Source organism: Malaclemys terrapin, chromosome 1 (assembly GCF_027887155.1).
Source record: "Malaclemys terrapin pileata isolate rMalTer1 chromosome 1, rMalTer1.hap1, whole genome shotgun sequence".
In the NCBI taxonomy this organism is placed as follows: domain Eukaryota; kingdom Metazoa; phylum Chordata; order Testudines; family Emydidae; genus Malaclemys; species Malaclemys terrapin.
Window position 1 is genome coordinate 43,193,308 of NC_071505.1, and position 15,883 is coordinate 43,209,190.

General features: G+C 38.4%; 1 protein-coding gene across 6 annotated transcripts in view; it reads right to left on the reverse strand.

Annotated features, from left to right (window-relative positions):
• The window catches only part of PTPRZ1 (protein tyrosine phosphatase receptor type Z1), a 187,328-nt gene that overhangs the window by 44,419 nt on the left and 127,026 nt on the right, over positions 1-15,883 (reverse strand). For 4 of the 6 annotated variants that reach the window (XM_054023294.1, XM_054023285.1, XM_054023311.1 and 1 more), the window contains exons 11-12: positions 7,403-7,446; positions 1,685-5,264 (exon numbers count right to left, since the gene is read on the reverse strand). In XM_054023294.1, the coding sequence (XP_053879269.1) occupies positions 1,685-5,264; positions 7,403-7,446 (3,624 nt within the window). The remainder of the gene's footprint in view (positions 1-1,684; positions 5,265-7,402; positions 7,447-15,883) is intronic. The other 2 variants (XM_054023328.1, XM_054023320.1) reach the window with 1 other exon arrangement.

Here is a 15,883-nt window from a genome sequence, read left to right on the forward strand (position 1 = left end):
TTAAATTTAATACAAATGTTCATATATCACAAGGTTCATTTGTTGTTATTGTTTTTAAATTGAAATTAAGATGTAAGTAGGTAGCTGTTTCTGATTAGCAGGAGACCTCATATGAGAAATGCTCCAATTTAATTGCTGTTTTTTTAAAAGACAATATAGGGAATAATTTGTTGGAAGAAACTAATGCATAGGCAAGTTTTTTAATGAGAGTGGTGACTGGAAACTAAATTGTAAATATGCATTATTAGTTAAGCCACATGTTATACCATCCTTTTGGAGAACTGTCAAGAATCAAAGCTCTTCATAGTTAATTGAAAGTGAGGCATTTTAAGTTTAATTACAGAAAACGATAAATAATTTAGGATAACCTTCATGTCATTAGCTGGTATAAAATGTGCTTGGAAATTATTCTCCTTTTCTTTTTTGCTGACCTTTAAAGGAAACAAATTTATTTCATGTGTGTTTTACATAATTTCCTTTAGGAAACATCAAAACAATTAACCCATTTACTGACTCAATTGCTTGCTCAGGTAAAACTCCTGTTGACCGAATGGGCTCATAATTATCCACTCTGCAACATCCTGAGCTATGCATACTGCTTTGGACGGCTTTTATGCACAAAGTTACTAACAAATTTATCTGATTGTATATTTGCAAGATCGGACCTAAGATTTTTGCATACTTTACGGACACCATTATTTGGATGACACTGCCCTCTAGAGAGATTATAAATATGTGATGGAAGTTCAATTTTTAACATATTTCCTACATTATCAAATTAATCTTGAATATTTCAAATAAGTACACATATTGATGGTTCAACAAATATGACAAATAGGCAATACAAGTTAATTGCTTGATCACTTCAAGTTTTTTCACAACAGAACTTTTTAAAGCCTTTGCTTTAAATTTTATCAAGATCTTATAAATGTATGGTCCAATTCTGCCACCCATACTCATGCTGAGAATGTTACTCCACAAATAGCTAATTGGCGTCAGTAGAACTGAACAAAGAGAAAGGCAAGCACAGCAGAATCTAGCCCGTAGTGATTTTAGAAATGAGCAAGTCTAGGAGGAAATTTCTGTAAGTTACTGAAATTTAAAAATATGAGAAGCAATAAAAATGAAAACAATTGTTTACAAGCTAAAACCAGTCAGAACTAGGTTGAAACATCTTTTACCTTGCTCAGTTCATCTTGAAGATTACAAAATAAAAAAGTATTGCCATAATAAAAACATAATTTTAGGACTCTTTCATACAGAACTTTAGAATCTTGCAGTGAACTTTCCTCTGAAAAAGTGATATTTACCCCTGTGCAAATGGCCTAAGTCCCAATCAACCTTTAAAGAGCAAAAAGTCACACTTTTGGGCCCTCTGTGCATAAATCCCATTGACTGTACAAAACATACCCAAAGGCAGCATTTGGACCTTAATACTACAGCGTATTTCAGTTGTAGTTGTGAGTAATCAGAAGTTGCATTTACAGCAGAAGTGTTTCAATGCTTATATTCCCTGTTCCACAGCATTTCCTTAATCAAACTGACTGCCCCATTAAGTTCTTCCGTCACTGAAATATCTGTAGCAATTCTCATATATATTGGTGTTAAGATATTTTTTTCATTTTCAGTGGCAGAAGAATGTCACAGCTACATATGTTATGCATTAGATTGATCCACAACTAACCTGCCTCAGAAATGTTGAATACTGGTGAGTGACCACTAGTTACAGATGGTGCTGATGACTGTGATGATCCAGGAGTTAAATCTGAGTTACCTGCTTCAATTGCCCCCTCAGCGTCTCTCTCATTAAGGTCAGGAAAACTGAAATCTGTTGAAGTCTCATTATCATTAAGGCTATCTGAGGTACCTTGACCAGAGCCACTTTCTTCATCACTTGTAAAAACAGCCCAAGATTTAGACTCTGGTGTGTTTTGCAATGGGATACTAAGAGTCTGAATACGATTTTCCCATATTGTTGGATTGTTGTGCTTCTTAGGTATCAATGCTGCCAATGTTGGTATTGATGGATAATTACGGCTGTCCATACCATGACTTATCTGACTGTCTGATGCAGCAGTTGTAATTTTCTTTTCTTCTTCTTCAGATTTCTCAGAATGTGAATTGATAATTAGGTTACTCTGATCCTTTATATTGTTTACCTGTGTATTCTGTTCATCAACTACCTTTTCCTGAGTTTCTCTATGGGAAGTGCATGTGATACAATTACTTACAGATAAACCATCATCATACTCATCATAATCATCATCAATTACAGGAGGCCACATATTAGTATCAGAATTGGTACTGGGGAACAACCCAGAGGATGTTTGAGAGGGAACCAGCAACCTGGTTAGGGTTCTAAGGCCCTCACTGCTGGGAGAAACAGCTATAACAGAAATATACACATTTGGTAAAGGAAGGGCACGATGATCAGATACATGAGAATCAGAAACAACTGCAGGCACATGAACAGAAACATCAGCACTGGTAGAACTTGAGAAAAAATTGGGAACCTCATTTCTTTGAGAAACACGTGAAGAAATATGTCTATTTAGAAGAGTGGGAATATTTGACAATATGTCAATTGTTAAGGCAGGAGTAGCCACTCTGTTCACTGCCTTGGGGGGAAAGGCATTTGTATTTTCTAAACTGGTTGACTGGAATGAAACATCACTACTGTACAATGAAGAAGCAACCTGGTGATTATCTTCATTGTTAACCAAACTGGATAAAACATATTCCTCACTTCCATAAGAGCCAGTTAAACCTTGAAATGATGTTGTGGGCTTACTAGAGATGTGGGGAAACAGGTCAACAACTGAAGGTGCAGATGTAGAATGCAACATTGTTTTATTTGTAGCAGAATCTGGTGCCATCTGATAGAATATTTGGTCAAATGTAGAACTATCTTTATAAACCCTGGAGCGTTCAACCAATATTGGATCACTAGGCACAGTTGCAGCTGTTTTAAGCAGAGTGCCATCATCAGAAGCTTGAAAGGAGGATTGTAGTAATGCTTCATTATTTAATGTAGCTGAGGTCTCATAAAAGTACTGCTGTGTTGCAGGAGACAATGTTTTGCTAGAAGCAGGGACAGAGATAGCTTGATCTGAGATTGCACTAAGCATAGGTTTAAGCAAAGTGTCATCAAAGGCTGGAGATGTAACATGCAAAGGCTGAACGGAAAAGTAATTTTCTGAAAGTTTACTAATATCATAATCAAAAATCTTAGTAGAGGGAAAAGCAAGAGAGACTGGAAGGATTCCCTTTGTGCTAGAAACAGGAAGTGGGGTTTCTTGCAAAGACGTAGTCTGCTCAATTACATCATTGTTAGAAACATATGTAGGAAGTTCAGGCATCACTGTACTTTCAGCATGGGAAGGCACTTTACTGAAAGAAGAAATTTGCAGTTCTTTCTCATCTCCATATATTACGTCATTTTTGTGAAGTGTCTTATTAACATCACTAAACTGATATGTTGCATGTGTAAATTCACCTATAGAATCAGATGAAGAAACTTTAAGTATGGCCAGAGCATCTGTATCAGGCAAAAGGGACTCACTACCAGAGTACAGTTCAGACCAATCCATATCACTAGATAGAGCGCGTGTAGGCAGCAGCAAAGTATCAGCTTGTGGTATTACAGAAGAAGGCTTATGCACCAGTACATTGTTATAGCTGCTAAATAAGGGACCCTGATGAAATACGCCAACAGAATCATGCACATATTCTGCAGAGTCATAAGAAACAGTAAAAGTTTGGAGGGAGCCCACATTACTAGACAAAGCATAAGTAAGTTCAGACATTGTAGACAGCGCATGCATATTTAAATCACTGCTGGATGGTTCAACTTGAGTAAACATGTGAGTTCTATTATGACCAAATATCAATGTCTCTGAAGCAGCATGAGTAGTCTGATGTGACATCACATCAGAATATTGAGCAAGGCTTGACTGTATTAAAGTATCACCCTCAGCCAATGTCAAAGAAGCATGCAGGGACACCTTATCACTTGTAACAGCTGGAGTAACTTGTGGAAACATTTGAGAAACTGTATACAGATGGTGAAACATTTTACTACTGAAGGAAGCAGAGGAAAATGTAAGCAAAGGTACATCACCATAGGAAGACAGGGTGGGTTCAAATGACACATCAACACTGGGAAATACAGGTGTAGCATGCAAGGTCACATCACTACCTGATGTAGCAGGGGTAGTGTTGAGCATCTGAGTGTCAAACAATAAAGGGGTGACTAGAGGAAACACTTCACTACTGTAGGAAGGTTGAAGAGGTATCTCACCATTATATACTGGTTGAGTTGTCTGAGAGAGTACCTCACTGGCAACAGAAGCAGAGCCGTATTCTCCAGAGCTTGAAGAGATAGAATGAGGTGATAATTCAGTAGGGGAGAAAGCAAAATTAGAATAATGTAGCAATTCTATATCCGCATCTGAAGTATCTTGTGATATCACTGGACCACTGGAATAGGGCACTGTAGCTGGCTTTGAGCCCTCAACATAAGCATCAGTATAACTATTCTGAAATAATAGCTCACTATCCGATGGAACTTCAGATCTAGGTGCCAAATCTGTTGCATTTTGAAACCACAACTTTTCATCAACAGAAGGAATACTCTCTGCAGATTCTTCAGCACCTGAGGGTGCTACATCTTCTGAAACATTTTTTACATAGCCTTGTGAATCAATATCATGTTTGCTTATTTCTGGGCTTCCAGAATGAAGGATGTCTTCCTGGGATGCTTCCTCAGTGACAAATTGCATAGCAGAGGTGGTAGGAATGGAACCCCAAGAGTTGTCTACATCCTGATAAGGCTTAAAAGTTGACAATGAAATATCTTCCTCACTACCACCAGTAGCAGATATGCTTGTTGGTTCAGTGCCAGAAGAAATGTAAATGTATTCTTCGTCAATACCTTTGGTGGAATCAGTGACTTGCAGGGGGATTCCAATAATAGTTTGAGATTCCAAAGAAGCATCTTCTTCTTCATCTGATGTTTCAATAGCAGGTTGGGAAGTAGGGTAAAAAATTGCTTTGAAAACATCATCCTTTCCATGTGATCCTTCCTCTCTTGTTAAGTATCTGTTTGCTTTAGCTTCATTGAATTTTGTCCCCATTTTCTCTTGACTATAGCTAGATGTAGTCACCTGGAATTCTTTTTTCCTTATTTGATTTAGAGTACTATCAGTGCTAGGAATCACTGCAATTTCTTCATCCACCTCTGCCTCCTTCTCTTCAACTTCCTCCTTTGGAAAGAAAACAACATAGTCAAAGTTTACTAAGAGTGTTTATGGATAAAACAGGAAAACTCAAGGTACATACTGCAATACATTTGCCTGTGTCCATAAATTATAACAGACAAAATGGCAGGTAACCAATCAAATGGCTATTGAACTTAAAAATAAAATGGCTTTAGTTACAAAAACATTCATCTCATTTTTTTCTTGAAACCATACATTTGTAATACCGACAAAAGAACCACAGAGCCCTCTACCTTCTTAAACATTGTGCTCCTGCTACCTGTGACTCATTGTTAGAGAGAGATAAAACCCTCTCACTGCTTTTGTCCACTTTTACTCTATCGTTGTACAGTAATAATAATAAAAAACAACATAGAATGTTTTTTTTTATAGTGTCTCACAGATATGCATTAAATATTCTTTGATATCAGTTCAAGTGTCATTGCAACATAACAGAAGATCATCTTCTCCCTCTTTCTTGACATTTCCCTATTCGGAGTCAGTGACTTTTATAGCCTTGTGTCAAAACTCATGATTGTATGCCTGGCTGTTGTGCAAATTGGTCTTTCTAAGGTCTGTTGAGATCTAGTCTTTGGCCTCCCTCTTAATCATCTTCCATCCATGATAATTGCAAGGGCCAGCCAATAGAAAAGAAGATATTTTAAAATATTTACGTTCTCCTTTCAAATCATTTAATCTTCATAGTTACTCCAAGGATGTTAGGATTTAGGATTTTAAAGGTCAACATGACCCTGAGACACTTTAGACACTTTAGACCCTGAGACAGATTAAAAGCAATTTCATAGGCAATATCTCACATACCACATACTGAAATTCCTGTTGCAGACATCTTAGTAACTGTTTAGTGAAGACAATTCAAAGTATTTCTGCAGAAATGTATGTTAGGGCTTTGCATTAGGTTCTGAAAATCTATTTCTCAAGGTCAACTCCCCTAGTCTTTATTCAGTCCTAAATCAGGCAAAATCACAATTAAAATTAACTAACATACTGATATCATGTTGATGGGTGCAATATAAATACTTAGATAAAGAGTTTAAATAAATATAGATAAATGGATTGAAAAAAATGGGTAATCGGATAGATAGATTTGATAGCTTGGATGAATTGGTACAGAGATGGAAAGATAGATATGGGCTATTTCTCCATCTATTTAACGGACGAGGATTTGCCCCTCGGTGAGAATAATGTGCACATATTATGAAACAGTAAAACAGATGTTCTGAATGCTAACACATTTTATAGAGGTATTGGCCACATTACAAAAATTATTTTACAGTCTATTAAAAATTGTACTGGGACTCTTTCATATTCCTCTGCTTGTATGCCAGCAACCTTAGTTGCCAAAAATACAACCGTGCCAGATCAGATGGAGTTATGAAAACATCTAAAATTGTATAAAACACGGTTACATTCTTATAAAATATGGTAATATATCAAAATGTCATTACTTATGTTCAAGGGGTGGAATTATCACCCTATTGAAATGAATGGAAGTTTTGCCATTGACTTCAATGGAGCCAGGATTTCACCCAGTATTTCGAGGCCAGATTTACAAAGGTATTTAGGCACCCAAAACTGCAGATAGGCATCTAGTGAAAAGAACAAAAGTGCTTAAGCAGGTCAGGCACTTAACTCCCATGGCCCATCCGGGACTAGATGAGTGCTGGGATCCTTCTGGAAACTGAGAAACTCTCTCATTCTCAATAGTATAAAACTGCCATTTCTAGCATTACAGAGAAGCAAGGCATTGGACTTCAAAGTCATTACATTTTTATGTACAGAAAACCTATCAGTAGCCCAAAGCTGAATCTTGCCTGAGGCAGGTGTAACTGGGGAAGGGGCGGCAATTCCACATTTTGGGGAGGAAGAAAAAACATTTCTTTGGCAGGTGAATTTTTTTAATTGTACTTTTTTGAAGCTGCTCAAGTGTCTGGAACATAGAGTAATTCCCAGGGGATATGCATTAGTGGGCAAAGTGTAGGTGATATGGTTAAAAGTACATGCTAAACTCAGCTCTGCAAATTATCACAGGTGATCACCTCCATTTATATGGAGTGTGTTATATATTATTTGAAACACTTGTGTGAAAATGAATGTATGAAAATTACTGCACTTTACAATACCTCGTATTCTTCAGTTTCATTCAGTTCAGGAAAGAGGTCAATTTCTATGAAACAAAGAGGTGAATTATATTATCCACTGTTTTAACCTCACAGATTTTGCAAGACACAACAGTATAATTTTTATGGTTAGTTTAGAAATGATAGACCAAAAGATGTTATTTAAGCTGTATAACAATCACAGATCATTACAATGTTAAAATCATTTTCTAACCAGGGCTGTATTAACTAATAAACCCATTAGGCTGAGGTCTGAGATGATTTTGGAGGTGCTATCTGCAGAAGCTGCCAAGTAGCTGCACGGAGGAGTAGCAGTGAGGGAAACAATGGGACTCAACAACTGACTGGCATTTAGCTGCAACATTTCTGATGGGCTGAGGGGTGTAGCTGCAGCTGCCTGTCTGCACAGAGGAACAGCATCCAGGCCCATGGTGATGAGACTGAACAGATGGGCTTAGAACTGGAGGGGGGGGGGGGAGGGAGGGGGGAGGAAGGGAGGCAGACAGGAAAATGGCCCTGCAGTACTAGCTGAAGAATGCTCCAGGCCCTTGGAGTATGTCTACACAGAAGCTGGGAATAGGCCTACCCAGCCCAGGTAGAAAGACACTTGCTAACTCCGCTCAAGCTAGTGCATTAAAAATAACAGTGAGGATGTTGCAGCAGTAGTGGCAGCTCAGGCTACCCGCCAAAGTCCAAGCTTGCCTGACCACCTGGTCTGAACCCAAGCTGTGCCACTGTCACAATGTCCACACTGCTACTTCAGTGTGCTGGTGTTAGTCTTTCTACCTGGGCAGGGAGGCATGCTCCCAGCTGCAATGTAGACACACCCTTTGTGCCACTGGAATGAGGCACGCCTTACTTTCTATTTAGACTCATGGACTTTAAGGCCAGGAGGGATAGTTGTGATCATCTAGTCTGACCTCCTGCACATTGCAGACCATCAAACCTCACTGCCCCCTCCTATAATAGACCCAGGCACTTCGCACTATTAAATTTAATCCCATTTTTATTGTTTCCTTTTTAAGCTTCTCTAGATCTTCTTGTATGATATTCCAGTCCTCCTCCGTATGGTCAATACTTCCCAACTTTGTGTCATCTGCAAATTTTATTAGCACATTCCCACTTTTTGTACCAAGGTTTAAAAAAATCTATCTTCTCAAAGATAGAGATCACGTTGGTCTAGCGCGATTTACCTTTTTGTAAAGCCATGCTGTATTTTATCCCAGTTACCGTTTACCTTTATGTCCTTAACTACTTTCTCTTAAAATATTTCTTCCAAGATTCTGCATACAACTGAGGTCAAAGTAACAGGCCAGTATTTTCCCAGATCACTTTTTTCCTCTTTCTTCAAAATAGGAACTATATTAGCAATTCTCCAGTCATAGGATATTGACCCTCAAATGTACAGATTCATTAAGAATCCTTGCTATTTAGCTTCCAATTTCATGTGTCAGTTCCTTTACTATTCTTGGATAGAGATTATCTGGCCCCCCCAGTTTGGTCCCATTAAGCTGTTTGAGTTTGACTTCCATCTTGGATGTGGTAATTTCTACTTCCATATCATCATTTCCATTAGCCACCCTGCTACCACAAGATTCTTATTACCCTTATTAAAAACGGAGGTGTTCATTTATGTGTTGGGCCAGGCCTAGATTATCTTTAATCTTCATCGTATCCCTCAATGTTTAGAGGTCCCACTTCTTTCCTTGTTTTCTTTTTATTTATATGGCTAGAAAACCTTTAACTATTGGTTTTAATTTTCTTTGCAAGGTCTAACTCTGCTTGGCTTTTGGCAGTTCTTTCTTTTTCCTTACACTTTATGACTTCCAAGAAGTAGTTTTCCTTGCTGATCCTTCCCATCTTCCATTCCTTGAAGACCTTCTGCTTTCTCATAATAACCTGTCTGAGATGCTTGCTCCTTCAGTTTGGTCTGCAACCCTTCTCAATGATTTTTTTATTTGGTAGGCCAGCATCAACACACATGCCTACATTGCTGAGGGAAGAGTTAAGGGTAGCTGAATCTTAGTGTCACATCAGGTGGGATTAGACATTTGCTTTTATGTGTATTGGTCAGAATAACCCCATGCAAATTTGGATTGGTACAAAATGTGAAAATGAATAAAAGATGTACAAACTTCAGCTCATTTGTATAGTGATTTTCCTTGTGTAGGAAGAAGAACAGCATAATTCATGCCACTCTGGAGAAAGTAGCACATCTTAGATATACCTGGGGGTGTGAGGAGATCAGACTGATATATATCTGCGTAGTCCGCAGCTGGCCGGGAGTAGATAGTGTGATGGTAGTGGTGGTGGAGAAGATGACATGATGTTACCCATGGTGGGTATTGTTGGTGTGATCTGGCCATGCAAAGCCATCATCCCCATACTTGTGTGCATGTATTCCAATGATCCTTCCACAGTACATAACATATTTTCTGTTTTTCCCTCACTGCTGCCCCCCGTTTGGGCGATACAATCTCCTGGAGGGAAAGTTGAGGCTGCCTTGCTACCATTGCAACCTCCCTCTTGTAGACCTTCCATCATGGAGTCAGGAACCCTCAGTTGGGTCCTGTGCCATTATGGTCTATGATGCAGTGCAAAATATGTTATAAAGGGACTTTTAAAAAATAGCATTATTGATTAGACAGTTTGCATTTTGTCCTTGGACTTCTTATGGTCAACGTCTTAATTTGCTAATCCTTGACACAATAGGCTAGACTCACATTCAGAGCCCAATTCTGGTCCCACTGAAGTCAATGGCAAAATTCTCATTGATTTCAATGGATCATGGTTTGGCCCTGCAAGCATAAACTATAATGGATCATATAAAGGCATTAAAAATATGTTGCAAGTTCTTATGAATGGATATAGGCATGGGTATTATGCATCTGTAATTAAATGGCTCCTTCTGAAAAGCAGTTTTTGTGCATCTGCATTACTAGCACATCCTTAACTGAAATATTTTGGCTGCATTCATATTTTATTATTCCATATTACTTGCCAATTTCTCCCACCCCCCCAATAAGATGAGTTAAAGGTGACATTTTCAATTGTACTCAGTGCTGGTGGACGTTGCTCTCATTTAGGTAAATGGCCATTGACTTCAGTGGGAGCAGAGTTAGAGCCATAACCAAAAATAAATCACGAACCAGTTATACTTCTATATTTTGCACTCCTGCATCTTAAAATGGCCGCTCCTCATTGGACCAAGGGTAACATTTAAAAAAAATATCTAAATGACGTAGAGACTAGGTCCTATTTTCAAAAGTGTCTTAGGGCCAGATCCACAAAGGTCTGCTCAGTGTTGCAACGCTTAACCCTGAAGTGTCCTGATGCCTCATGGAATCTATAGCCCTGAGTTAGGTGCCCAGGCTCCCAATGGGGAGTGTTAGGTGCCTAAGGAGAAGATCTTCAGAAACCAGTAGCGGAGTGGGGAACTGCCTAAACTAGCTGGGAGTAAAAGGTAGAGGCTTAGGTGTGGCTTAGGCCCAGATCTTCGACGGTATTGATGTTAAACTTCCATTGATCTGGACCTTAGGTGCCTCACTTATGGGCCAGAGATAGGCATCTCTCTCCATTCAGGAGCCTCAGCCATTAATTCTCTGTTGGAATTAGGTGCCTAAACTAGGTCATGCCCTAGCAGCCAAAAGGCAGATCTTTCTCAAAAACCAGAGAAAATGAGACCCCAGAATAGCCCAGTGTTTAGACCTTTTATGTGGGAGACCCTGGTTCAAATCCCTGCTCTGCCTGATTTGAAATAGGGACTTGAACCCACATTCTAGATGAATACCCTAGCCAACTGGCTGTTCTGGGGCAGATCTCACTAACCTCCCCAGTTCTACTTTGAAGAAATAATTAAATATTAATTGAAGCAGAGACTCCACATTTTCCACATCCCATGTGAGTGTCCTAATCACTGGGCTACTTCAGACTCTCTCTCTCTGGATAGTTGATTATTAATTAGGGTTCCATCACACTAACAAGCTAAAATATTTATATTGATAAGTTGTAGAATGTAAAAAAATGGAATGATCAGTTCTCCATGAAAGTATTTTATAAGTAGCAACTATTGAATTAAATACTTGGCATATTAACAAAATACAGAAAAGTTATCTTACCTCTGTCTTTCTGAAGGCTAGAAGGCTAGGGAGGGAAAAAGATGATGATATTCCCTGGCTTCTCAATGGTTTCTGTTTAAATTTTTAGATAGTGATTTCAAAATTCTTAATACTGTAGCCAGGTAACATACATTATGTGGTCAACAGACTCTTTAAAACAGCCTTTCATTAAAGAGAAATATGATTATTTTTGTTGTTAGGATTATTTTGTCTTCAAATAATAAAAATAAATATTTTCTTTCAGATTTCATGTTTTCTACAGTATCTATGTTATCTTTTGAACTTTATCTGGAAGAAAAGCTAGTATTGTGATAATACAAATGGATGTAAAATACCTCTACAAACTTTATTTACTACAAGGAAAACTGTAAAAGGTTTCAAAATCCTCTGTTTCAACCAGAATGAAACTACAATTTCATCCTGATGTATCCATGGAAACTCTCTTGATTAGATGGTAACAAAATACATCTATTTGCCAGCAACATTTAATTACTCAGTTATTGTGGTTTTGCTAATCTTAATACTGTGTTCTTGAACCAATAATATATATAAGTAATATGGTACCATTTCCCAACACAGAAATAAAACTCAGAGGTAGGATAACAAACAAGGTATGTTTGATTTTTTCTATAACTGCAAATTGGTTATTCTATAGCTTAGGTTTTATTGGAAAAGTTCAAACCTTAAATTTATTAGAAAGTCTTCAAGTGCATATATATAATACTGTAGTTTAATGATTCCTGCAGAAATGATAGAATAAGGAGAAAAAGAAAATGTGACATCTAAATATTTCCCTACATTTAAATTCAGCTCAACTCCTAAAAACATCCCCCTATAACAATGCGTTCCATAATTTTACAATAATATTCACAGAGTAAATTATCTTCAGTTCTACACTACAATACATAATAAATGACACTGCAAGAACACAAGTAAAACCATTTTTGCTACATTTAAATGAAATATCTATGATCTTTTCATCATTCATCAGCATAAGAATCACAAAAGCCCTCCTAAAGTGAAATATTTCAGATACCCTTCTTGTTCTTTATGAAGAAAATCTTTCACAAAGACAAGTTACAAAGACATTGCATAAAAAGGCCCTCACAAAGAACTGATGCTAGAATGAGCTGCCAAGTAGGAGACAAAAGTTTGAGATTTTATATCCCATCATGTTGTTTTTATGAAAAACTTCAGCTGACTTCCTCACACAGAACAAGGGGAGGATACGTATTTAGTCCAGTGGTTCTCAACTTATTTATCATTGTGGTTGCATAGCGGCCCACAATGTGTTACCTGGGCTGCAGGGGTCAGGTGGCAGGGCAGCAGCCCGGACTCCGACCCTGGACCCCAGATCTCCGCCACGCGGGGCCGGTGGGCTGCCTGCCCCAGACTCCCGACCCTGCGGGGCCGGACAGGAGCCCCAGACGCTTTGGGCTGGCTGGCTGCCTGCCCTGGATCCTAGATCTCTGCTATGTGGGGCAGGGCGGCTGCCCTGGAGCTTGTGGGGCCGGCCGGGAGCCCCGGACCCCTTCGGCACGGCTGTCCCAGACCCCTGCCACGTAAGGCTGAGTAGCTGCCCTGGACCTTGCCTGGCCGGGCACCAACTCCAGACCCAGGACCCCTAACACCAGCTGGGACCTTCAAACCTGGACCCCGTCACAAGGGCCGGCCTTAACACACAGCTGAGCTGGGCCGCGTTTATGCACCTAGAGTATCAGCTATAGAGTAAGTTACTGCAAAACTTTTATAACTATACAAATGTTATTTAAAGAGTGAAACACATGCATTTAGGTCACCATTCAGAAACCACTTCCAAAAGCAAATAATCAGATTATAAATAATGGTTGAGATATTGTCAAAGCTGGCTATGCCATTTAGTCCCATTAATTTTTATGGTAGTTGTGTGGCTAAATCTCCTAGTTGGGTTTGAAAATGTTAACCATTAAGAATAAATATTGATAAAGCACCCTAAGACCCAAGGACCCAAAGACCCTTTCTGACTAGCCATAAGCTTACTGGAAACTATATATTATACACACACACACACACACACACACACACACACACACACACACACACACACACACACAGTATCACAAGTTTTAAAATCCCACAGCTCTAAATAAAAAACAATATAGGAACAAACAAGGAGAAAATGGTAGTTCTTCTCACAAACTTAATAGACTAGTATTGTAGTTCTCATGATGGCACGTGGGCCCTCAGTGGACTGCAGAGCCCTACTGGAGGGTCCACAGATTGTAATGTTTCTTAGAACCCTGCAGTGCAGGGATGAAGTTGGAAGAGGCCCATGACAGGATCTTTTCTCTTATGTAATAGGCCTAGAGAATGAGAAGTTTCACTCTGATCGGTGGATCACCTGTGCTCTGCAGAGCCCTTACTGGTGGTTTGCAGAATGAAATGTTTTGAAAGGGTGGTGGCAGGCTATAAAAGGGTCTCTCTTACAAAATGGTCAGCATAATGGAAAACCAAGAACAAACCAGTGGTAGAAGGTGTTGAGTAAATAAAAATATATAGTACAGCAGTACTAAAACAGCCCTTATATTAAAAATATGCAGTCCAAGGGTGAAATTCAACCCAAAGCAGAGGGCCTTTTGCGTCACTTAAGGTCCACTTAAGCTTTTAACATGAAATTTGATTTGTTCAGATGGCATTGCAGTGAATTCCATCCTAATTGGGCTGACATACTCAGAATAAATCTTGAATATAAAAGTTATTATACTGAATTTGAGTCAATTTTGTTTCAGGTCTTCATAGGTGAAGATAATTTTTTTTCAGAAGCAGAAGTTCTGGGAAATATTTTGATCTTATTACTGTGAACCCCATTTCATACCATCATCTATAAAACAGATCACAGAATCAGTTTTGGTATTATATTTGGCATGTGAAAGTTTGTATGAACACATCTCTTTCTCTGACTCATTAGATACATACCTTCTCATGTCTCTGTTATCTAATATTTTCAGCACAGTTCATTCAAATGCAACTGAATAAATAAATAAATAAATGAATTGAAGTTACAAGTGAATGAACATTTTGTTTAGCATGTTCCCATGTTCCCACTCTGTATGGATGTAAGATGACATTTAGAAGACTAGGGAATAGTGTAAATTCATATTAATGATACTGACTGCATATGAGGGATTTTACATTGCTCTTTCATTGTAGAGTTTCATAATTCAATCATTTTTGCATATGAAACTGTGAAAGTACACAGTGAAATATGTACAGAGATTGCTTTAATCTCCTCTTCACATTTTTTCTTTAAAAAATTGGGAAATGATAAACTTATATCTAGGAATTTATTTTAATGCAACTTTAAGGTTACCATTTTAAAAGCTCAAAAGCAATACAATGCAAAAATCAAGTTCTTATCATAACATTAATTGTTCATGATGCTTATAGGTATGGTTTTTCATTACTACTTATGAAGCAGATCCTGAATTTCTTATTCCATATTTACTTATTTCTCACTCAAAGGGAAATCATCAGGAGTTTTCCTTACAAAAAATGGAGTAAGAACCTTAAGCCTTGACCCTATGCTGATAAATGTAACATACAATGGATCACTTTCTGCCCTCAGATATGCACACAAAATTCCAAATGACATCTGTGTATATTTTATAGATGTAATGGAGGGTGAAATTAGTTTCTACAGTAAGTATGTGCAATGTAAGGGCCCCATCCCTGCTCCCACTGAAGTTAAAGGCAAAATTATCACTGACCTGAATGAGAGTATAACAGGGTTCAAATTTACTATGAGAATCTTAGCTTGTGAGTATCTAAAGCTGTCAAGTTTGGGTTGTACCAAAGTAAGTTTATGTATTGGATTAAACATTGTTTAATTGTGGAAACCGCATGAACGGTTGGCTTCAATCCAAATGGAGTCATACTGGAATCAAGGCCCTGATCCTTTAAAAGGTATCTGCCAATGAGGTGCCTTGCTTAAGTCCAATGGTACTTGGCACACGAATAAGGATCTGTGCTTGTGGTTTCTTTGCACAATTGGGGCTCACATTACTCCAAGCTATCGGCTGGTATAGTCGTGTCTAGACTTTGGGTGGGTGTCTGGGGATGGAGTCCCCTCTCATGAGATTTTTGATGCACAAGTTGGGAAAATCTGCTGGAGAGACGTAAGGAAATCCAATATCAAGGAGTTACAGATAGGATACAAACTCAAGTGAAATGCCAATTACATTGACAGAACCTCTCTTCAGAGAAATACAGAGTACAAAGGCTCTAAGAAATATTAGCATAATAAGACCTAGGAAACAGTCTTCTAAACATGTTGTCTTTGAAAGACAGGTTAGATATGCCTTGGAAACTTTTGTGTTTTAACCAAAAA